This window comes from Osmerus mordax, chromosome 12 (assembly GCF_038355195.1).
Source record: "Osmerus mordax isolate fOsmMor3 chromosome 12, fOsmMor3.pri, whole genome shotgun sequence".
Lineage (NCBI taxonomy): Eukaryota > Metazoa > Chordata > Actinopteri > Osmeriformes > Osmeridae > Osmerus > Osmerus mordax.
The window spans coordinates 17,266,555-17,291,538 of NC_090061.1; the positions used below are offsets into that span (position 1 = coordinate 17,266,555).

The 24,984-nt window shown below is 44.8% G+C and overlaps 1 protein-coding gene across 5 annotated transcripts in view; it reads right to left on the minus strand.

Moving 5' to 3' along the window:
* Positions 1–24,984, minus strand: part of LOC136953877 (neuroligin-3) — a 163,731-nt gene that overhangs the window by 57,856 nt on the left and 80,891 nt on the right. For all 5 annotated transcript variants that reach the window (XM_067247332.1, XM_067247333.1, XM_067247331.1 and 2 more), the window contains one exon: positions 11,282–11,467. In XM_067247332.1, coding sequence (XP_067103433.1) covers positions 11,282–11,467 — 186 coding nt within the window. The remainder of the gene's footprint in view (positions 1–11,281; positions 11,468–24,984) is intronic.

Sequence of the window (24,984 nt, forward strand, 5' to 3'; positions counted from 1 at the left end):
CCACTTTCTCACTTTTCCTCCTCTCTTTTCCTTTCTCTTCACCACCTCTGCATTACTCAGACAGAAACAACTAACAGCCTTGGGTCTATTGTCTCTTTGGTAACAGACTAACTTTCAGCTCCAACTGAAGACCTTTCAAAACACCTTTGAAGAGTCCTTTGTCAACACAGAGCTAAGTGTCTCTGCACTATTCTCCACTGTCAAAGGCAACGGTATTCTGCATGGATAATATGGATAAAAGTAATATGGTGGGAGAGGATGACTGTCAGAAAAGTTAAAGATGTAACCCTTTATTCTGTATGAAATGATACTGTGTTCAACATTCCATGTGTGTAGAGAGAAACTACCTCTAAGTTAACTCTAGGCTTACGTAAACATACTGGACCCTTATCCTTGTGTTATCTTCGGGTCATTCTGACCGATCAGTCATTGTGACCCACCGTCGTATTGCCACAAATTTACCTCATACAAAAACAAAGTGAAACATTTTCTTTTAACCGTTGGGCTGTCTCAGACCCCCCACATTGCAAAGGTTAAAATAAAAATAAAAATATTTGGTTTTGTATTGGGTAAAATTGGGTAAACACAACAATGGTTCTTATGAACCTTTGGGTCATGTGACCCAAAGGCAGCACAAGGGTTATCTTGTTGACCTGGGGGAGGGTGAGCATTTGTTACTGACTCTGTGTTGCTGAAGACTAGAGGATGTTTGGGGGTTTGTTTGTTTAAAGGAGATAGAAGCTTTTATGACACCAAAACCTGTGTTTCAACCACACACACACGTAAGATCTATGTAAGGGAGACAGCCAATGAAAGAAGAGCCATGTGACAGTTGCATGTCTGTGTATGAACCAATGACTGTTGAGAGCGGTGTTGTTTAAATGTTCTTGCATGGAGACCGGTCGGTAGACAAACTTTTTACCACCATGGCCTTTGTCGACAGTCTCCTTGCTTCATATGCTGCAAGTAATAAACTTTTGACTTCACCGAATCTGTGAATTACTTGATAAAGAGAATTATCCAACAATGACATTAGTTTGAGGCAGTCCGTCTCAAATCCCCTCTTGTGGAGCAGAGAGAGAAATACGTCTAGAGATTCAGTACAAAGCATCCTAGTGAGAGCTGAGTAAATAACTGCTTGTGTGTGCTGCCGAGTTGTGCCCCCCCCAGCTTTAATTATGGTTTCCGTCAGCCGAGAGGGAAGCATAAAGGATCTGACACCACCTGTCCCCCTCTGCCCGTCTCTCTCCGGACCTCGGAGACGCTCTGACACCCTGCAGCACTCGTGCACCCAATTGTGTTTGTGTGTGTGTGTGTGTGTGTGTGAGGGGGGGGTATGCCGTTTGTTGCCCAAACACACAGGCTAAGTTTACAGTGTTCACTTTCTTACACCGTGAAAATAGGCTTCATTCTGTCTGCGACAATTGACCTTGCCAACTCCGGTGTGCAGGTATTTACACATCAATGGTGGAGGGTTTGCGCATCAATACAAAGCGTGGGCTTGCAGTGATATTTTGCTCAGAGTGAAACGTACATTCACCTCCATTCCCTCGCTCTCTTTCTGCAGCCCACAGCGTGTTTCATGCCTCTGCTCCTTCCTCCGCCATGCAATGGATGGATGATACCAAGGGGAGGGAGCTGCACTCACAGAAATTAATCTCTAGTGACGGCAGATGAATGTATGGCCGTCTAGCCAGATGCACTTCTGCGTCTCCACGCTGCAGAAACATTATGGGATGATTGTGAGGGGGCTTGAAGGCCTTAACGACCATGAGACGAGGCTGCCCTGGGTCTTGTACAGGAGTGGGAGGAGGTAAGCGCTAGGCGGTGAGGCTGTGAGCAGGGATGTAGCACTGCCTCAATGTTTTAGAAGGCCTGGCCTTAATATGGTCAAATTATATGTCAACTTGGAGGATATGGAGAGGCCTATGTGGTGTATACATACACGTACGTACAAACACATATACATACACAAGCACACACACAAATTCGCACACGCACACACTGTAAACATGCACACAAGCTCACTCTCTTTCTCCCCCTCCCCCATAAGGTGTGTGTGTTCCTCTATCCTGAGCTAAGCTGTGTGTGAGTGAAAGATGGTAGTTGGAGGTACAGAGGCAGAGTGCCACTGGCGGGGTTTCCAGTATCCAGCATGACTGACAGATGCCGATTGATTCACGACCCCTAAAACACTGTTGTCATTCATGTTATCCCTCCTTCTATCCCATCCCACCCTCATTCACTCCCTCCCTGCCTCCTCCCTTCTACTGTTTATTCTCTCCCGATCTCCTTCGTGCATTCCCTCCATACCATCCTACTTCCCTCCTTCTATATTCCAACCCCCTTCATCTTTCCCACCCTTCTTCTTCCAATGTGGCTTAGCTGTGCGGCTCAACTAAGATGCAGGGGAGAAAGAGAGAGCAAGAGAGAGGGGATTGGGTAGAGGGAGAAAGAAAGAGACAGAGAGAGATACACTAATACCATGCGGTTCTAATAGGATGATGAAACACAGCATTTTCCTTTCTATGTTAAGTGAGCTTGCATATCTCAATATCAGAATGCAGAAGGCAGGGGAAGTTCAGCTTCTGTAAGCGAACAGTTGTGACTCGCACAAACCTCATATTCATTAGCATGGTGGTGAAACCGAAGTTTCACTAATTTAACATTAATGTCAAAATCTAACAGTTTGATTAAAACCAGGCCTTATTCTGTGTGTCTTTACTTTCATCACATTTAGTACCATTTTAAAGGTTAGGCTAAGCTAAGGCCTTACCATCAATCAACCATGACACTAAAACCTACTTGAAAAAAAGTTAAAGCGCTGCTCACCTAGAATCAATCTCCTCTCCATCCAGACCCTCTCTCCTGCCCTCCCTACCTCTCTCCTCCATCCAGATCCTCCTGAGAGGTGGACGGAGGTGAGATGGTGCCTTGCATGACCAAGCCTGGAGCTGGGTACCCTGGCTGTAATAAAGCTGACCATTTAGCATTCACATTTACACTCTCCATTCCCCCAGAAGTTTTCATAAAACCACAGGCTGACATGAGTATGAGCGATCCTCTCTAACTGGCTGGCCGTCTTTAATGTAGCAGTGCTTCTATTAGGAGCCAGCACTTCCTCACAGGACCAGCTTTTAGCCTGATTGCTTACAGGAAGGGAGAAAAAAAAAAGAAAATCCAAACGACCTTCACAGAGACCCCCCCCCCCCCGCAAGTGACACATTTCAACACACAGATGCATGCGTACATACGCAGTCACATCCCACTAACCAGACAGACTCACATGCACCTGCATAAACTGGACAGACACACACACGGCCACGTGCAGACACACATCTTAGTCGTGAGCTACTTAATATTCTGCCGGCGTAAAGCTAAGACATCTCTCATTTTACAACATAATTATTATTAGGGGAGAGGGACAAAAAGCCACATCTGCATGTTCAATTAGAGCCAGGAAGATGCCAAGGATAGCAATAAATTGGATCATCTCAGTCGTTTGAAGCTACAGAGAGAGTAGAGAGAGAGAGAGAGAGAGAGAGAGAGAGAGAGAGAGAGAGAGAGAGAGAGAGAGAGAGAGAGAGAGAGAGAGAATAGAAAGAGAGAGACATGGAGATTATGGATTCCTCTCTGTAGATATCTAACTGTTGAATCCCAGTTAATAGGCTGGTCAGAGGCTCTTTCCTGCAGAAAACGAGAGACTGGTCTCTCCCTCCAGTCTCTCCCTCCAGGGTCTCTGCACTGCACTAGATCACCCAGGACACCAGACAGCCATCCTATAAACAGTACCAACACACACAGACACACACACACACCACTGCAGACGAAAGCGAGACCAAGGATCAGGGGCAAAGGCTGGGGGGGCCAGGGCTTGATGGATGGGCCCTCAAACTGGGCCCTGGGCAAACCCACACATAGAGAGAGCGAGAGAAGGCCAGAGGGTCCATGAGGATGATAGAATGAGATGGGAAGATTGAGGGGTGATATATAGGTAGAAAGTAGAGAAAAGGAGGGAGATGAAGAGGGTGAAGAGGATGGTGGAGAGAGAGAGGGAAGAGAGAGAGAAAGATAGAGGGGGGAGGATCAAGTTTATTAAAGCATGCTTTGGCAGCATGGTTGCCGTATCCGCGGTTTTCTAGCGGGCACCAGATTTCTGCCCGTGTGGTGGCCTGCGTTGGGAAAGGGGGAAACAGCATGGATGGGGAAAGTGTGTGGGGAGAGTTCAGAGTTCATAACCTACACACACTTCCTTAAGTAGTGTCTCCTCACTTTCAAGTAATTGTTGCTCAGTGTCTCTGTTCGGTGGTGATGGGAAGCGGCATGATTAAACTAGAGAGGGTACAATTTCTGGGGAAATTGTAGGGTGTGTTTGCTTGAGTCGGTTGCACAGGGGTCCGTTTTTGAATGACATTTTTACAACTGATATTTCTGTATATTTTATATAAAAATGAATACTTATTATTTATAAAGATTACATAGATTTAAAAGCATTTGTTTTTGCTGCTCATTTACAACTGAAAATACGAGTGAAGTGTAGAATGAAATAGATGTCTTCTCATTTCCCCTGCAAGAGGCAGCCTCAACGTTGAATCAAAACGAATAAATTTGGCAGACCGGTGTAAAAATTGACCTAATCTCTATGACTTAAAGGTCATCTTAAGTTTTTCCCTTCTCATGATATTTTCAGGCATTTAGCCTACTCATTGCATTCATTCATTAATAAAGAACCCCCTTTGGAGATTATTCTATGACGTTACCCGGCAGTAGAAGATGGAATCGCGATTCAAACAGTTCCATCTGCTAACTGAAAATATGCCCCCCAAAACGTAAATAAGCTTGACATTTATTTAGTGGAAAATCGCTCATTCATAAAAAGCTCACTGGTAGCGATCATTGTCAGTAACAACGCAAAATGCGATATAGCCCTGTGTGGAGAAGCTGCCCCGGTAAATTGTACTACTACGGTACAGTACTAGTAGACTACTGCTGTGTACGTCTTGGTAGCGATTGCGTTGGTTGAATTGGATTTAACGTTCCGTTGTACGGTTTAGGCTGAAATTAATCATTTTCATGAACAGATTGGCAACGTTTAGGCTGTGGCAATGAAGTTCAGGTTAGTAGTAAGATAGACTTTTGATTAAGTAAGGGGAGTGCCGAACATGTTCTGTCGCCGTTTGACTTCCTAAACAGCTGTGTAGTGTAGATGTTTTTGTAGTGTGTCTCACGTAAGCTACAGTGTTGCAGTGAGCTACACTGGTTTGAAACCACAGGTAATGGTAATTTCACCAACAAATCGTTTACTAATGTCAGAATAAACCCTACAACGAAAATGTATATGTGAGGAATGTTTATTTTAACGATTGAAAACAGATAACACTACATCATAGACCACTGTAGTATGTGTTGCCCGGGCAACACAGGCTAATGTCATGATGCTAATACTTCAGTGAAATAGTAGACTACTGTTTCCGAAAGTAGATGTACTTCCTTAATAATATCAGCTTATACTGTACATTACACATGACAATTGTGTGTCATATCACAAAGTAAAATGAGTAAATAATCACCCTGGCCTCTTTGCTTGTGGCGTTCCTGCAGCTGCCTTGCAGTAAAGCTATAGTTAGCCTAGCTATCCCCCAAGTTAACAGATGCGAAACGAATGTTCTGCTACAGGTAGTCACGCGTGTTTTCGTGACGTTAGTGACGTAGTGACGTTAGTAACGTCAGTGACTGTGGCTAGCAAATTAGCCACCGTTAGCTTCACTTTTCACCACAAAAACGCAATTTCTACTTAAACCATGCAACGGAACGTAAATAAAAATACAACCAACGCAATCGCTACCAAGACGAACCTTTTGACACCGCCGTTGTGTATGTAGTCCAAATATTGACTGATCCTTAGGGGGGCGAAAATAAATAATAAATAAATAAATATATATGTGAGAGAACAAAGGTTGTGCTCTCGCCGAAGGCTTGAGCACACCCAAATATATATGTGAGAGAACAAAGGTTGTGCTCTCGCCGAAGGCTTGAGCACACCCAATTATTTGTTGTAATGAACCAATGAAACGTGAAAATAGGTAGGATCTCAACAGTGTGTGAACATATGCAATCCTCTACAATGCAAGCAAATCACTTGCATACGCGACCAAATTTTAATCTAGGCGACTAAGAATGATCTGGGGGGGGGGGGTGTTAACACGTGGTAACATGATGGGCGGCTATGACAACACAGAAGTACAATCAGTTATTTTGCTGCTGCTCAACAATGAAAACGGAGATTGCCAAAGTAACTTGAAATTGCTAGATACGATTTTTTGTCACTATGGGAGGTAAAAAGTCTCTATACCGCCTCTGTCGCTTCCTCTCACAAAAAGCTTAACGTGCTTTTTACTGCAATCGTCATGCACACAAACACCCGCGCATTTGTCAGCTTTCACAGAGATGGATGCAAAATAGCCAAAATTCCAATCTGAGCAGAAAACGCTTTTTTGTAATCAAGGAAAATTAAAGAGCCCTGTACCTTGTTCAGATTCTTCTTGTTCTGCTAATCAGTTCTGCGAACTGTGAAAGAGCCTTCATAAGAGAATCAAATCCGATGTGAGACAGCAGTCTCACATCCTCACGCCTTTCAGACCTGATCCTTATTTCAACAGAAGACCCAGAGCTTCAGCAGTAGGCCTATGACCCATCATCAGCACTGGAGAGGTGGCTGAAGTCAGGTGGCAAAAGAAAGGCATTCGCTAATAAATGGTAGATTAAACCCATATGCTGCCTGAAGAAGTCTCTTATTGTACCCAATTCCTGTGAAAGTACCGAGTTAATTAAGTCAGTTGCCAAATACAAGTTCAAGACAAAATCAAAGTATTTATTACATATATGTAAGGTGCAGGTGTCTGATACGCTCAAGCTGAGCATCTCAAAGGACTGGACAAAGAATACAGGAATGAAGGGCAGTTAAATAGTATCACAATATGAGAGGGGGTGACAATCAACAAAGCTTCGCAGGCACAGAAAGAAGACGCCGCATTCATGGTGCTAGATAACTTTTGTTTAGCCTTTAGATAGTGCTCCTAGAAATGGCCTTGACGTTCCATCTATTCCTATTCCTCCTTGACGTTCCTCATTCAATGTTGCCTAGCACTATACACTTTGGTAACATTGCAACCTCTGACCTACAATCTATTGTCACAGACATTTCCTAGTCACATCCTACAAAATGACTAATTTAGGGCTATGCAAGTATAAGAAAGCTTTAGCAAATTGCATAATGACAGTTTATCAATGATACAAGCAACATAATTCATAGATAGGCATATTTCTCTCCTGGACATTACCTAATATAGCAGGGTTTACATCAAACATTGTTTATAATATTCATAACATTCAAAACAGTATATAAAAGTAATATAGTAATAATTACTTGTAATCTTTATTATTTTTAATTGATCAGTGGTTAATGACAGACCTCTTCATAAATTAGAATTCTGACAGATTGTCCCTGTACCCAATAACACCAAGGTCACCTGCATGAACGACTATCGCCTGATAGCACTGACCTCTGTCATCATGAAATGCTCCGAGCGGCTAGTCAAATCATTCATCTGCTCCTCGCTGCCTCCCACCCTGGACCCTATGCAGTTTGCATACCGGTCCAACAGGTCTACAGATGATGCCATCGCCCTGACTGCACACCGCTCTCTCCCACCTGGACAAAGGCGATACGTATGTGAGGATGATGTTCATTGACTACAGCTCAGCATTCAACACCATCATCCCCTCCAGACTTATCTCCAAGCTTGTGGACCTGGGACTAAGCACACGCACCCCCCAGGGCTGTGTGCTCAGCCCTCTCCTGTTCTCCTTGTTCACTCACGGCTGTGCGGCAACGCACAGCTCAAACCTCCTTGTTAAGTTTGCTGACGACACAACCATCGTGGGCCTCATCTTTGACAGTGACGAGTCAGCCTACAGAGAGGAGGTTGATAACCTGACATCATGGTGTCAGAACAATAACCTATCTCTCGACGTCAGCAAGACTAAGGAGATGATTGTGGACTATAGGAAGCGGCAGGAGGAGGAGCATGAACCCCTTCACATCAACGGATCCGAAGTGGAGAAGGTCACCTGCTTCAGGTTCCCCAGGGTGAACATCCGCAATGATCTCACCTGGTCTGCTCACACGGACAAGGTGGTCAAAGCGGCCCAGAAACGCCTCTTCTTCTTGAGGAGAAGTTTGGCATAGACTCAGTTATCCTCACTAACTTTTACAGATGCACTATAGAGAGCATACTGACTGAATTGCATCAGAGTGTGGTATGGGAGCTGCACAGACAGGGCCCGCAAGGCCCTACGTAGTGTGGTCCGGTCTGCTGAGTTCATCATCGGCAGGAAGCTCCCAGCCCTACAGGACACCTACCACACACGATGCCTCAGGAAAGCTGGCAGGATCCTAAGAGACTCTTACCACCCATCCTTCAGTCTTTCTAGCCCGTTGCCTTCTGGCAAGCGATACCGAAGCATTCGGTCTCGCACACGCAGACTGGACAATAGTTTCTTTCCAAGGGCCATCAGGCTTCTGAATGGACATTGATGGACATTGATACACTTCTCTCTAGTCACTTTACACACTGTCACTTTCAGCTACTGGTTGTACTATCAGCAATACTGCACTATTGTACTTCACTTGTCTTAGGTTAGTATAGGTTTATAAGGTTAGTATAGGTTATCATGTGTATTAGAGATTTAGTATACTGTATTGAATATTGTATATTATTTGTATAATAGGAGGTTTACTATATTTGAGCTTATTATAGATGTAATCTATGTTCTGTGTACTTATATGTTATGTTATGCCAGGTTGCTTTGCGTCGTCTTGTCCCAAGAATTTCAGTGCCCAGTCTGACCCTGTGTTGTTTTGTGCATTTGAAAATAAAAGACTTGAACTTGAGATAAAGTATGTTTTTTCCCCCCCAGTTGCATTGTTCATGCATTCCATGTCAAAAGTCTGGCGAGTAAAATACCAAATTTACCAGCCAATGGCGACTTGAGCTTCATGCTATGGAGCTGATATGTGTGTGCTTGCATGTGGATGTGTGACCAGACGTGTGTTTTAACGTATGTTCTCTTGCACAACAGATTCCCTCGCCAGATTTGGACATTCATTCTGGAGGTCAAATCAGATGAGTTGAGGAGTGTGAAGTATCCTGCCTTGTACACAATCTGGTTGACTCACTCCCCTGCGCTCCAGCGAGAAGGTAATACTTCATCCAATCATCGACCTCACCCAGGGAGTCACTACGCAGCAATCTTTCTCCACAACAGAGCCGACAGAGAGACGTGCCACACTCCCTGAGTAAATTAGAATTAGAATTCCCTGTTTCCTTTTCAAGGCCTCTCAAATGCCAGCCTTCCAGTCTTGTTGCATCCTGTCGCCATTTAGCTTGTCGTCATGGCAACAAGAAGCCAAAACTGGTTTTGATTTCCAGATTGTGGGTTTTGAGGGGGGGGGGGGGGGGAGGGGGGATGAGGGGGGAGGGGGCTGCATGTGAGGGGTGGAAAGGCGGTTGGGCTGGGTCCGTACGTGCAGGTGCTCCGCCACGCTCCCTATCCCAGATTTCCCATGGCCCTCTTCAGCCCTAAACCACACATAATTACCTCGATCGGCGGCGAGGAGGATGCAGCTTTAAGAGATCTGATTGCCGCCGCTAACACTCGGTGGCGCACGGCCCGGCGTGATACAACACGCCTTGTTTCAATTTCCAAGCATCTAGTTTTTACTCAAGCTTCCCCCTTCCTCATCAGAAGCATGGCGGCAACGTTCATTTCCATTCAGGAGGAGAGAAGAGACAGGCTCAGTGATATCCAATTTACTGAGGAGGCAGAGAAACTGGTTTCACTGGCACTGTAATCACATGCTACATGGAGCATGGCCTTATGGAGCAGGGATGAAAAATATATAGTCTTACAAAAAAATTATATTATGGTAAAAGAATTATGTCCAAACCCAGTCATATTTCATCTTTGGCAATCAAGCCCATTAGTACAAAGCACATGCAAATTGTAGAAATGCAAAAATAGAGAACCCAGACTGGTGTGCTAAAAGGGATCAAAGCATCTCGGGTCATATGACCTCTCTCTAAAGGGTGGAGGGCATAGGAGACTGGTCCACTCACACATGAGGGGGATCACAGGGAGAAAGAAAGAAAGAAAGAAAGAAAGAGAGGGTAGGTAGAGGGTGGGGATGGTATTTATGGTCACTGAATTATTTTCTTGCCGTATAGCCCACCACCTTGTGTCAGAGCTCAACAGGCGTGTGGACTCCAACACATCTGCTTATCACACCCAACAATCTTGATTACCATTCGTGTTTGTCGAAGCGTGTCGATTACTGATTTATATAATTACCTCACCCATAAATACCTCCCCCTCTCTCTCTCCAATATTAAAACATGAACACGGCTATGTTGATGTCTTGCATTTCATTATGTGAAAGATAATGTGACCCTGACATGAATATGTGTCAACATCAACTATAGAAAAGACACATCATATACATGAGTGGATAGACACCTGGCTGTAATAGTCTAGGGGGGGGGCATCCAGGTGTTGCAGGGGGCATCAATATAATTATGATTCTGCAGGAACCAAGTAGAAGCTACACTATTGGGGGGGGGGGGTCATTTTCATGCTTTATTGGACAGTTTGAAGTGAAGTGTGACAGGAAAGGCAGGGAGAGAGAGAGAGGGGAAGACATGCAGAAAAAGGCCAAAGCTGGATTTGCCACCGCAGTAAGACCTCAGCCTACATAGTACACACAATTATCCAGTGAGCTACTGGAGCTAAATTCTTTGAAAACCTTTTAGGTCCCAGCATGATATATGGCAAGCTAACATATTTTTATTTTAAAAGCTGGTCGGTTTACAAAATGTCCACCCATATATATAATCACACAGCCAGTATGACTCTATCTTAATCTGCAGGTGCATTAGAGGAATCTTAGCATGAAACATATATTGATATGCTGTCCAGTTTAAGCACACACAAACACACACACACAGCCTACCTAGTATTAGGACAATGTTCATCACTGACTTCATAAGGTAAATCCATATGTACTGTAAGTACTTTAGATTGACCAGCAGATATAACAAACGGTATTCCTCATAGCAGGAATACTCTTTTAGAGATGGAGTGAGCAAAAGAGAGGGAGAGAGAGAGAAAGAGGAAGATACGAACTGCTCCCCAGGAACAGATGCCCTCGTCTCTCTGCTCCTACCTTCAGAGTGGTGGGAAAGGGTGAGCAGGCTGACACAGGAAGCCCCAATCCCAGAGCCGAACACTGTGATGCGGTTGGAATCACCCCCGAAGTAGCCAATGTTCTCACTGATCCAGCGCAGGGCCTGGATCTGGTCCAGAAGGCCATAGTTCCCCTTAGCGGCCTGGTCACCAGTACTAAGGAAACCTGCAAGAAACACACGTGTTGGAAAAAGAAAATGTGTTAAGTCTAGTGCATTTTATATCATACTGTAGATCTGCCCAAGCAATACTTGTGATAATCACTCAATTATTTCAAACAACTGTATTTAGCAAACCTTTGTTTGAAAGGTGACACAAATTTTCTCTTTGGAAAAATGATGCAGAATTGTGTAATGTCACATATACATACCATTTCTGAAATTGTTTGCAAAATGACAGATCAGCTGCCAGAAAAAAGACAACAAGCTCCATCTCTCTGTCCTTTAATTCCACTATCTCTCCTGCACTGCACCATTTTTCTCCCTCTTTCTCTCACTCTCTCTATCATTCCATCTTCCCATCTCTCAAAGTCATCAGCCCATAGAGCGGACTTATTTGAGTACGTCGGTCAAACGGAGAGTGTTTGTGTGTGTGTGTGTGTGTGTGTGTGGCCACATGTCATCTGGCAGTTATGGGAAATCAATGTTCCTGCCATCCTAGACGACCACACATCATCAGGGATATTGACCAGCCACCATGAGAACTATACCTTTCCCGAAATACCATTGGGGATGGAAAGGAAGTGGGAGGAAGTTAAGTGAAATATTGATGTTCCAAAATTGTATTTTTTTCAATGAGGATCACTTCATGGACTCTCTACTCTCAATGCAATTTTCCTGTCTTTCCATACATGTTCAATCTTGCAAAGGTATAACGGGAATCATATAGGAAGACCATACAGTAGCACCAATACTGTATCTGTTTAATAGATATAAATACGGTTCTTAGTATTTATAACCAAATAAATTCAGGCCTGAACCCGGGTTGTAGCTTGTTAAGTACTAACGCCCACCCATGAAAATAATATTTTTAGACTGCTATACATGCCATATATTGTTGGAAAGCTACAATTCTTGTGCTCCTATATATAAACCATTTCAAGTTCGAGTCACAACAGCAATCAACATCTTTGTCCGACCACCAACATGTAAACAAAGTGAAAGCAAACAGAGACTTCTCACCTAGCTCAGAGTTGTCCAGTTATGCAAAACATCCCAACCAAAATGGTCTGGTTACATTCCCAAAGGTCCAAGCTATCTAACCAAGTCAAGTATTTCCTCCAAAACAATGTATTACATCCTTAAATAGCCATGATCTCTTGTTCTATCATTCTCACTTTGCCGTCTGAAGAGACCAGTCACTCGCGCACAATCGGTCATACTTCGGGTTCGCTTTGGAATATTTACGATATCTTGCTTTCAAAATGGCCAATTCACTCTGACCTTTCGATTGACACCTCATTTGACCCAACAGGAGCTTCCATGCCCTGTCCATAGCTTTCTAAAGCCAACCAGGTGGCTCCCAAAATCCGTGGGTCCTGCCCTTTTGGAGTCTCCACAGGGCCCTTTAGAAAACGCCTGGATGTACTCTTAGAAAAACATGTGTCAAATATGAATATAATGTGGTATTATATTAGACTTTTGGCTTGGATTAGGTAAGGCTTCATGTTACGGTCCCGTTGTGTCTTCCAGCTAATACCTACCACCTATAGGCCTCTTCAGCCATCTGTTAGCTAAACAAAATCTAGGCAGAAATAAAAACTTGGCTTCTATTACTCAAAGCCAGTAGTACATACAGGGGACCTGACAACAGGGAAGGAACTTCAGAGTGTCGCCTTTCAAAAGAGACCACAACCATACATGTACTCCAAATAGTTCAAGAACAACTTTCAATTTACTTTGGGTATGCCTTGTTTATGCGTTTTTCTTGAATTTGACAGGAATGACAACTGTCTCGTACTCGGATTGGGTTTGGACTGAAATATGACGCCTGATCCACACTCTAGTGTATATGTATATACACCATTTACTGTACATATTAAACAGATTGTCATGAATGGGACCAACCCTCCGGCCTCCAGCCTGCCATCACTCCGCCCCCACATCCTTCTATCCCCCTGCTAGCTGACACACAGCGGGTGGGCGGGGTAAAGGGCAGGGCCAATCACCGATAGGTCAGTGGTAGTGACAAAGAAAGTAGGCAGGAAACACATGGATCAACAGATGGTCTCCTTCACACATGTCCCAGAAGATAACAGAGAAGAGCAGGAGGGCAGGAACGAGGGAGAGGCAGAGGAAGGAAGAGAGAGAGAATGGGATGGAGTGAGCATGAAGGGGGTGTGGGAAGTCAGTGCTTGAGGGAGGAGAGGATGGAAGGAGGGAGTACAGAGGATGACACAAACACAGAAAAAGAGAGACATACAGACAGAGAGTGACAGAGATGAGAAAGAGGGAGGATGGGATAGAGAGAAAAAAGGTTTAAGAGAGAAAGAGAAAAAACTAAAGAGAATTACAGAAGACTGTCTTGTTTCTCTGGTATTCCCAGATATCCAGAGGGTAACAGCCATAAAACGCTTTTCAGCAACACAAACACACACACACACGACCACTGTCGCATACATGTTTGTATAAACACATACACACACACACACACAGTTACTCTACAAGGGGCTTGGACGTGACTCTCCCAGAATAACACTGGTTAGTGGAACAATTCTTTCTATAGTAGAAACACACAGCGCCAGGCATAGTTAGGAAGACAAGCAGAGACAATGGAGCACAGGCTGCAGTATGTGTGTGTCACCATAGACTATTAATGCATGTGTGTATTTTCCTGTGCTGTTTGCATGTGTGTATGTCTTGAGTGTGTAAGTGTATGTTTCATGCTAAAACATAGTTCTAGTCTTGTCTAGCTCATAACATTTTGTATGACCTCATTTAATCATACACAATCTGTATTTGACAGGGTCGCTGTACAGCTGAAAACATACATATCATGCTGTACCTACTCATGTTGTATTTTTGACAAGGGGATATAGGGAACTGAATTACTCCAGATGAATATGCAGCTTATTGAATATTCAGTGTAGAATAGAGTGCCCGCTCCGAGTTAGCTACTCCTGCGTCTCAAGGCACGTCTGGCCATTAAAGCTCAGAGCAGGAATTTCATATATTACTGAAGAAGACAGACACAGACCAACAGGCCGCGGGCACCGTTTAAAAATACATTCAATTTTGCTGGTGGTTATATTTTAATTGGAAAGGTGGCAGCAACTGTTTTCTTTTAGAAAGCAATTAAGATAGCGAGGTAATTGTTTTTATGCATGGCTATTTCTGATTTACATTTATGTCAGGGCCATCATGTTTGTTTGTGCTTTAAGGAGTCTTGGGTTGCTGTTGTTTACATGGAGGCCTAGCTTGTTTGGTGTGTCTCAGAACGTATCATTACATATCGTTACTATTCTGACTGGTTTAACTTAAGTTTTACTGCTAATTGTGCTTATTATAGTCAGCTGGTCCCTCCAGCCAAACGCCATATTGTACAGTTCAACGTCCGTGTACAGGCTTGAGATATGGCAGTTCAGCCGTAGTAGCCCATAGCTTGTAACCCACAAGATCTAATCTAATGCCTCTCATCCTCTCTATCCTATTTCTTTCCCTCTGGCTTGCTCTCCCTTGTTCTGTCTTCTCTTTTAATTCAAGAACTCCCCAGTTAATCAGGCAAAGGCAGATGTAGCTACATAGCTTGCTGGGTAAGTCATAGTCAAAAGGAAACATTTAACTTATGTCAAATGAGACAATAAGCAGCAAGCCTACTGCAATTCTGTAGTAGCCTGAAGCGAGCAAAGCTAGATGAAGTGATTAAATTGTTGTAGATTGAGTGGCTTCCTATAATACTACACTGTATGGCTAGCTAATTACCAACAATGCCATGGCAATGACGTTGAGCTGCAAGAAAGCTAAGGTTATTTGAATGTTTTTTCCAAGGCAGCTGTAGGTGCGTGTGTTTCTGTGCATGCCAGTGAGTGTGTTTACGTGTGAGTCCTAGAGATATTAATCATCCTGGGAGCGTTGCCATGACATTGGACAGATCACAGGCTGGCCATGTCATGTCTGTCCCCTCCCATCTCCCCTGGTTGGACACACACAGCAGACTGCACCTCCCAACAGCTTCCTCCGCCTCTCTCTCCCTACACAAAGCCCATCATCAGCTGTAAACAACAACAACATCCTCTTCCCATGGCATTTGAAGTGAGCTCAGTGAGCAATAAGGAACACAAGAAAATGTCAACAGCCACACCCACACATGGTCCCCCTTTATCATCCCCTGACACAGTAAGACACGTATGACTATAGAGATCTATAGACACTCCTGTCTAGAGGAAGAGAGAAAGAGTGAGCCAAGGAGGGAGATACAGAGGTGACAGATATGTGAGATGGGTGTGTGTGGCCACATGTAAATCCATGGGTAACTCACCCTTCATCAATAAACGTGTACTGGCACCCCCCCCCCCCTTTTTAAACGTCTGTTTCCCATATACGAGGGGCCATAAGTCTGCTGAGAGAGGTGGTGATAATAATCAGTCTGAACTTGGGGGACGGGGAGTTCGGTGGGTGTTAAAGCTTGTTTTTGAGTTGAAGAGACAGGCAGCAACAGAGAAAGAGGGTGAAAAAGGGAGGTGGAAGAGTGGAGGCAAGAGATGCAGAGGGTGAGAGGAGGAAGAGGGACAGTAATAGGAGGAAAAGAGTAGGAAGAGCAAGAGGAGCTAAAGAGGATGGGAATAACAATAATGACGCAATGGGTGACAACTTTTCTCCATCTTTCAAAGACTCTCTTTCTACTCATCCTTGTTCTATGTTTCTCAAAAGTTCTCTTAATTTCCCCTTTCTCTCTCTTTTTCCCTTCTTTTATTCTCGCTCTAGGGGTGGCTGCTAACAAGGCTGTCTGTGTCCCCTCCTCCCTCTCTCTCTTACTCTCCTTCCAAATCTCTCCTCTCTTCTTTCTGGGGGAATAATGGCCTCACACAAACTCAGCCTTGACAGCCTCCTAAGAATCCACCACTACAAAAGAGCCCAAAGTCCCTACTCCTCCCTCCTCTCCTTCCCCTCCCATCTTCCCACACTGAAAGGGGTGTCTGGGGTGTGGAGGGCAGGGTGAGAATGATGGAGGGAGGGTAGAAGTCCTTTTAAGGCTCAGTAGCGCAGTCCGCCTCCACGGGAAACATTCCCACAGAACCCAACCTGCATTCTCTATTTTGTTTGTCCTTCAGGGTTATGTCGTTACGAAAAACAAGCAGTAAAACAGGGGGAGTGGACAAGGGTGGAGAGGTGAAAGGGTGAGGAGTGAGGAGAAAGGCAAGGTTGCTGGGGGGGGGGGCAGGGGAGGCGGGTATAGGGTCTGGAAGGAGGAGGGCAACTGAAAGTGACATTGGGTTCCTGTACTGCTGCTCTGTTTAAAGCTCACTGTCCAGTGACAGAGCACCACTGGAGAGAAGGAGGGAGAGAGAAAGGAGAAAGAGATAGGAGAGAGATAGAGAGAGACATCTCTACAGAAGTAGGGAGAAAGCAGAAAGAGGGAGGGAGGGAGGGAGGGAGGGAGGGAGGGAGGGAGGGAGGGAGGGAGGGAGGGAGGGAGGGAGGGAGGGAGGGAGGGAGGGAGGGAGGGAGGGAGGGAGGGAGGGAGGGAGGGAGGGAGGGAGGGAGGGAGGGAAAAGAGTTCCTTTATGGTCCTCTGAACACTGAGGCCTATTCAGCCGGCGCTTCATCCTCTCCTTCCGGTGAACAAGAAGAAGAGCATAAAGAGTTGAAGCCATAAAAAAGAAACAAGCAAGTGAGAGAAAACTCGAACTTGCCCCATTGTCTCAAAAAGTATTGTTGTTGTTGCAGTTATTGTATTTCTTTCATTATCTGTCCCGGTCAGCTCTTCCTTCTCTGAGAGGATGTCTAGAAGGTTTTGGGGTTGTATGACGCAATGATCCCAGTGTACCTGGTCACAGTAATGAAAGATAATATCAGATCACTCCAAAGTGCTCTATCCTGTAACATCTGAATTTAGAATCTAAGTACTCCCCTCAACAATGGATTGGTACAAACAGAATAATAGCATGACTGCATGCTTTCGCTGAAAGCCCTGAGGGACAGAACGCTTCCAGAAATGGACCAGTTGTCCTGAACAAAGTTTTCATGTATAAACAAGAGGAAAAAGGATAGGAGACAGACAGACATTCTACTACACAGACAGACCCTCGCACCATCTGTCTGTGTGCAACAAACCGTTGTAAAACAAATGTCTCTCTCTCTTTCTCTCTCTCTTGCTCTCAAACACACAAACACACATACACACACACAGTTCCTAAAGCCCAGACCTCTTATAGACAAACTGTTTTTGAGAAATAGGGATAAGAGACTGACAGATCAGTGTTACCGTGGCAGCAGTTAGCCAGACACTGGTTGATCTGTCTGTTACTCTAGGGACAGAACCATCATCGGACCTGTCCTTGTGACCATCCAGTCAGACAAGGTCTCAATAGTACCTGGCCAGGCCTCGGGACAGTATTGGGGCCAGAATAGCCCCGAGCAGAGCTAGAAGGAACTGTAGAGTTTGTGTGCGTGTATGGACTCCCTGTATAGATGTATCCTCCCTGATCAATCAATCAATCAATCACATAACCACTACACACGCTGCCTGTGCTTTCAAGGTAAGTGGCGGTTTGTATTCCACAGTTCCGAGGACAGCACTCTCCTTCTGAGAAAGAATTGGAGCTGAAGAGAAAGTAAAAAAAGAGAGAGAGAGATGATGGGAGTAGTGGATGGACAGAAAGAGGAAGAGGAATGTTTGCTTGTCTCAGGACACGCAGATTAACTGGAGCTCTGGTCCCACTTGAAGAAACACGGATCGAAGAAATCCAAAAAAACAAGGGACGCTTTTTTCCATTTGACTGATCTCAGATCTGTCTCGTTGGTTCAAAGGCGTGGTGACAGTGAGGTGGGGGGTGATGGAAGGTGAGGTGATAGTGAGCCAGGGAGGTTAGGGGTGATGGGAGGTGAGGTGATAGTGAGCCAGGGAGGTTAGGGGTGACGGGAGGTGGGATGATAGGGAGGTGGGGGGTGAGGTTAGGGAGCCAGGAAAGGCGGGGAGACGGAGAGAGTGTGAGGTGGGGGGGTATCATATGGAACATCTTTTAATGGCATCATTTAGATCATCTGCAAACTCTCCTGCAAAGGTCTGAGCTGCTCTAATACCAGCTGTAATGAGATTTTGTGTGTGTGTGTTTGTGGTGTGTGATTAGCTTAATTAGAGACTATTAAAAAAGGATGGATGGAGGGATGGAAAGAAAAAAAGAATGGATAAAGAAAGGAAGGAAAGAATGAAGGTACAAAGAGAGAAAGTGTTTTAGATGGCTATATTCAGTCCCGTAAGCTTTAGTGCTTGGGCCATGTTTGTTTGAGAATACATGTAAGTGCTCATCCAATGATTGTATGTTTGTGTTTGTGCAAAGCCAGAGAGTGCGGGTGAATGGGAATGACTCCAACATGTGTGTGAGAGAAAGATTAAGAGTAAGCACAGGGGCAAAAGTGTGAGAGTGAATGGGAGACAGTACTGCAACATTTTTTGTGTGTGTGATAGTGTTTGTTATGGTGCAGTGAGGGAGGTATGGGCATTAATCAGAAAGAGGAGGGCTGGTTGTGAGGTGCAGGGAAGAGATGGATGGGGTGTGAGTGCAATGATGTCACCCTGACAAATGGGCTGGCCATGTTGGCTGGGACTCGCACATCGCCTCTCATTTCAATTAGTTCATAGTACTGCTACTAGCTCTGTCCCCCCTACACACACACAGATATACACATACAGTATGTACACACACATGCACCCAACATACACACATACAGTATGCAAACACTGACATACACATGGCCACAGACACACATAAAGTGTACAAAAAGACAAGACACTGATTCCAGCCATAAACACAAATGCTCCCATGGCAGAACTCCGTAGCAGGAGTCAGTGATCCATAGGAACAGCATCTTCAATTAATCTCCCTCAATTACAGTGGCGACACTAACTCTCCATTCAAACCACTCACTCATTTCAATTGATACTTCAAGCCAAACACAAACACACACACACCCACAGAAGGATCTACTCTTTTAGCAAGTACAGGCCTGGAGAGGTTTGCAGCGACAGGCAGAGGATGTGTGTGTGAGTGTCATGCTGCGTTTGGAATTGTATTTTTTTTCATACTGCGAACCAACCATATGTTTTCCCATCATATCAACTTAATATGATTTGATATTAATATGGATTTGAAGTGATGATGGCATTATGATAAATCATTTGGGCTAATGGTAATAACAGTGTCTACTCAGAAAGGGACAGGAACCAACTGGAGAGGAGAGAAGAGGATGAGCGAGACAACAGGGTAAGGTAGAATAGCATAAGGATGGATGGGAAAGGGAAGAGAGGAGGGAAGAAAGGAGGAAAGGAACGAGGAGGAGAGGAGTGCTTTGCTAGACTTGGCAAGCAATGCTAGGTATAAATTAGGCAGAATGTGGCTAGGCTAGGTAGGAACACGGCAGGACTTGACTACACTAAGGTAAGTGATGCTAGATACGAATCATGCAGAACATCAGCAGTTTAGAAAGCACTACTTAGCGCTAGGCTTGTCCATAAGGAGCATGGCAGAGAGGGGAGGCAATGAGCGGTGGGCTTTGACGGTCAACTCACAGGGGCTCAACAGCAGCTTAACACCAGTACAGCCGACTAACCTTCCCAGTCTCTCATCAGTCTTTCATCTCTCTGGGAGAGCACATCTGGGGTTAATACCAGCCCTATTGGGGGGGGGGGGGTGGATTAGATAGGGAGGAGGGAATAGAGGCAGGGGGGTGGGTGGTTGAAATTGGATTAGTTAAAAGCATTCTACAGTAGGAGCGTTAGGTAGATAAACACAAACCTACTTAATCAAGGACTCACTGACATCAGAGCCCATTCACATAAAGTAAGTTTTCTGCATTTTCAATACTTTAGGTAATGTAATCATACACATAGTAGTACATAATCCACACATATAGTCTAACTGGGATGCTTTGCTTTAATTAAAGCCATCTTAAAAATCACATACAATCTAATCTACTACAGCATATCCTTATAATAGCAGCAATTACACTCGTTCAACAGAGGCTAATTGGGCTGAAAGGCAACTGCGCGGGACAGTATTTGTGTTTTAGATTTTTTTATTTGCTCAATTTCTGCATCAATATTGACTGGAATATTTCTTTTTTGAGAATAGATGTTTGTATAGGCTTATATAATGTGTATGTTTGTTTGCAAATGTGTATGTGTATTACATATTGTGTGTACTGGAGAGCTGGGCTTGCATAGTGAAACATTTTCTTTTTTGGGAGAAACGCTTGCACTGACAACATGCAGAGAACAATCATGAACAATCTTTTGATGAACAGTAACTATTTGTGTGTATATGTGTTTAAAGGTGAGCCACTTGTACTCCAACACCTTTCTTGAAAAAATGACACACAAAGATATACTTGTTCTGTTTCAGCCCCTATTCCCAATGGAGACAGACTGAAGTACCATTTCCATGCAGAGAGCCCAGGTTAATGAGCAGCTGGTTGATCCCACCTTCATTTAATTTTCATACATATCTGTAGCTCTTTCTTGTTGTTATCTTGTTCTATCCCTTCTCTCACTCAAACACTCCCTCTCTACTCTGTCATCTCCCCCTTGTAGCTCTGCATTATTTCTCTCTACCTCCCCCCCCCCCACCACCACCACCACCACAACCCTTGACCCACCCTTTCCGCCAGTAACAGGTTAGATGAGACTGTCCGTTTCATCTTCGCCCTCTGCCCGTCCCTGGGGATAGCTCTGTGCTGGGTGGCCGGGCTGGGCCAGGTCAGCGGAGATGCCAGGATTGTGGGCTCTGTTTGTTTGGCCTCCATCCCCTCCACAACGTCCAGATCTGTCTGACAGCTTGGTTGTGGTGCCATGGCCCCTTAGGGATAACCGTCAGACATAATGTCACCCCAACTTTGTTCCACGCCTCCCCATAGGGAGGTCGGATGCACACTACATGCACCTGAGGACCCAGGGCTAGGCCAGAGAGGTGGGGGTGGGATGAGAGGGATGGAGGAAGAGGGGAGAGAGACACAGGTACAGAAAGAGGTAGAGTTGAAGAGAGATGGTTAGCGATACACCAGTACAGAGACAGAGAGAAGAATATAGAGACCAAGTGAGAGTGACTGACAGATTATGAGAAATAGAAAGACAGCAAGGTAAAGTAAGAGACAGAGAAAGCAAGAGAGCAGTTAGGGAGAGACACAAAAAGAGGGGTATCTGGTGCTGTGAACTGTGAAAGAGAGAGAGTGATAGATAGTGATAGAGACAGGAGAGATGGCAGTGTATTTGTGTGGTACTGTGAAATGTGTGTGTGAAAGAGAACCAGAGAGAGAAGAGACGTGAGTGACAGGAGTGTGCGTGTGTGTGGCACCGTGAACTGTGCCGCACGGTGCCACAGCCTCTCTGTTCTCCTTCTGCTCATCATTTTATCTTCATCAACAACATGAAGTTTGATAAGAGATTAGATTAGAACTGGGGCATTCAGCTTTTGAGCCACATGATTAAACGCAGAATAAATCAGCCATACGGTTCAACGGTGCTGCTAATTGTGCATTAGACAAACTGTTGTGAGGCGTGTCTGATTGGGTGCCTGCTTGCACTCAGCACAACTCAGTTAGCTGGCCTTTGAAACTACCACAACCACCAGGAACTCTTCATGCCCTCTTTGCAGTGTAGCACAGTGAGAAAAGGAGAGAAAGACAGATAAGGAGAGAAAAGATGGAGACAGCAAGAGATAGAGAGAGAGAGAGCGCTGGCGTGCCCCTCTGTACCAGAATCGGGGATTCTTCTCCCAATCAGGACAGAGAGAGCAGCGATGGTCGTCTCGCTGTCGAGTTCCGGGTCACCTGACGCTGCCTCATTCGCTGAGCTCTAACCCTCCCACATGCGTCTCACGCATCCACCTCCTTTCCACTCCACTGCTCTGACAACTCCACCCAGACCTCTCCTTTCCATGAATAAAAGGGATAGGTTCTCTCTCTGGTAATTCGATTACCTACGACATCCCTGCTTTAAGTGTATGCTGACAAAGCAAAATACGAAGGGGAGGTGAATTGTCAGGTGAATTGTCAGTGCTTATACATAAGAACCTCTTCCCAACCACTCTCCTTCTCTTCTCTCCAAGGGCATATCTGTGCTTTTTATTAGATGACGAACATTTATGCTCCAGAGGTCTGTCAGTCACTTCATGTAGGTTCAACCCCACTAGATATCTACCATCTAATTGAGTTTCACGCACATGGTTTCACTGTGTACCATGAAGCCGCCTACAAGAAAAATAACTACTGAGTGGGCCTGACTGTCTCTCTGCACTTTATGTGGGCTAAAGGGAATTATCCTTCACAACACAAAAGAACCACAAGCTATTGTGTATCATCAGCCTATGGCTCAAATAGTTAATTATGTGCATGCTGGTGTTTATAAGGATGGTGAGCAGGACCAGATCAAGCCTGGGAAAAAAAACATTTATTAAAAGACAAAGACATATAAATTAGTGGAACCGATAGTTTTACAGTTGTGTATTCTGGTTCCCCAAAAATATCCCAGATGTACTCTTTTTGGTCATCAAAGGTTCTGCTATGTGACATGACACACTAACAGACACACACTCTTTCTTTAACCCATTCACACATGTGCACATACATCCCAACTATTTTTGGCAGATTTTCTGGCAGCATAGGGGATGGAGGGTGGATGATGGAGAGGACTGGGCAGTTTCAGAGAAACACACTGGCTTAAACTTCAATGAACCTTGAATCTTTTAAGCTCTGGTTATGTACATGCCATCTCTGCTCTCCTCCCCTTTCTTCCTGTCTCCCTTGTTTCTTGCCTCTCACATCTTCCCCTCGGGGCTTGCAGGGCTGACTGGAGTTGGACGTTTGCGTGAGAGTGCATGAACTGTGAATGTGTGTGTGTTGGACAAGTGAGTGTGGAGTTTGTTTGGGTGTGCATGTGTGTCAGAATGTGTGTTATTTTGTGTGTGTAGGATGTGTTTGCAAAAATAAAGTTGTATTTGTGGTACGACAAATTTGTTTGTCGTACCAAAATTTGTTTGTTGTACCAAATCTGTTTTTGATGAAAGACTCATTGAGCGGATTTCAGTGAAGAGATTACCTTTCTTACTACTAGTCTGACTGGTCTGTCTGTGCAACTTCCTACTTGAATTCTCTGTCTGCAAACACATCTGTCTGTCTTTCGGTATGTCTGTCAGCTGGTGATCTACCTGTCTGTCTGTCAGTCAGCCTGTCTATCTACCTGCCGTCTATCTATATATCTATCTATCAGTCCTTCCTTACTTCCACTTGTCTGTCTATCTACCTCCATGCTTGTCAGACCTTATCTCATAGTATAATGAAGTATCCATGACTGCCCTGCTCAGGAGAGAAGATTACTTTGACAGTTGATTTAGCTAATTAAACCAGGGGGACAGTGAAACTTGTCTGGGAGCACCTTTTATAATCACCCCATTTATTTGTAACAACTTAACTATAGTCTCATGCTCTCTTCTCCCCGTAGGATTGGCATGAGCTATGTTTATGATTTGTAAAGGAAGTTAATCATCATCTGCACATAATCTGAATTTACATTACATTAGACTCAACTCACTTATTTTGACCCAAACATATTTTTTGTCTTTCTTTGCATTACACCATTGTATTCTGTTCATTGAAACCAAACCATATATCATATAAAATTCATAATCTATTGTTCATTTTATTTCATATATACTTTGCCTCTTTCTACTTTGGCTCTCGACGAAGGCGGTCGCATTTTTCTCTCCTCCCCTCCCTGACCTTCCCTGCTTGGCTTTGTCTTGTTTTGTCTGTCTCAAGATACTCTCTCATCATCACTCTCCGAAACTAGAAGCATGGAGTTAATTAGCTGGTCTCTCAATGCAATGGCGTGTTGTGTGTCTAGCGGCGCTTTCCGTGGAGGACGTTGAAGACATCTTCATCCCGTAACCAGCACAGGCCTTGGCCAAGGCCGTTGCTTGAAAACAACCTGGAGAGCGCTGAAGCGAGACTATCTTGCTCTTCCCTTCCCCCCCCCACCAACATCTGTGGTTTGGTCTCTGCCCGGGTCATGACCAAGGATGTCTCCTTGCCAACACAATCTGCATAGGGAGAATCGGACTGATTGTGGCCTAGGTCGAGGGCGCCAACCCAGACCTACTCACACATTAACTTTCACCTACTACAGATATCACCACCCCCCATCCAACGCCTTCACCTGCTTGTTTCCCCAGGGTGGCTGGCGGGTCTGTGTCCAGCGCCTACCATGGCTGCAGGTCCAGATGCTGCTTGTCTACCCCCCCACTCCCCGTTGCAAGTCACGTGTTTTGTTTTGTTTTGTAGGGCTTATGTGCTGAGGTTTTTTCCTGTTCCCACACTGTACTCCTCTAGGAGCATTGTCTGGGGGTTGCCTTTTTCTCTCCTCCTCTCTCCTCATGTTATGCTGTAACTTTCTAGTTGGCGCCGAAAATGGCTGCCTAGGAAAGCTCTCCTGCCAAAGTAAACTCCTTGTTTGACCCAATAGGAGCTTCCATGC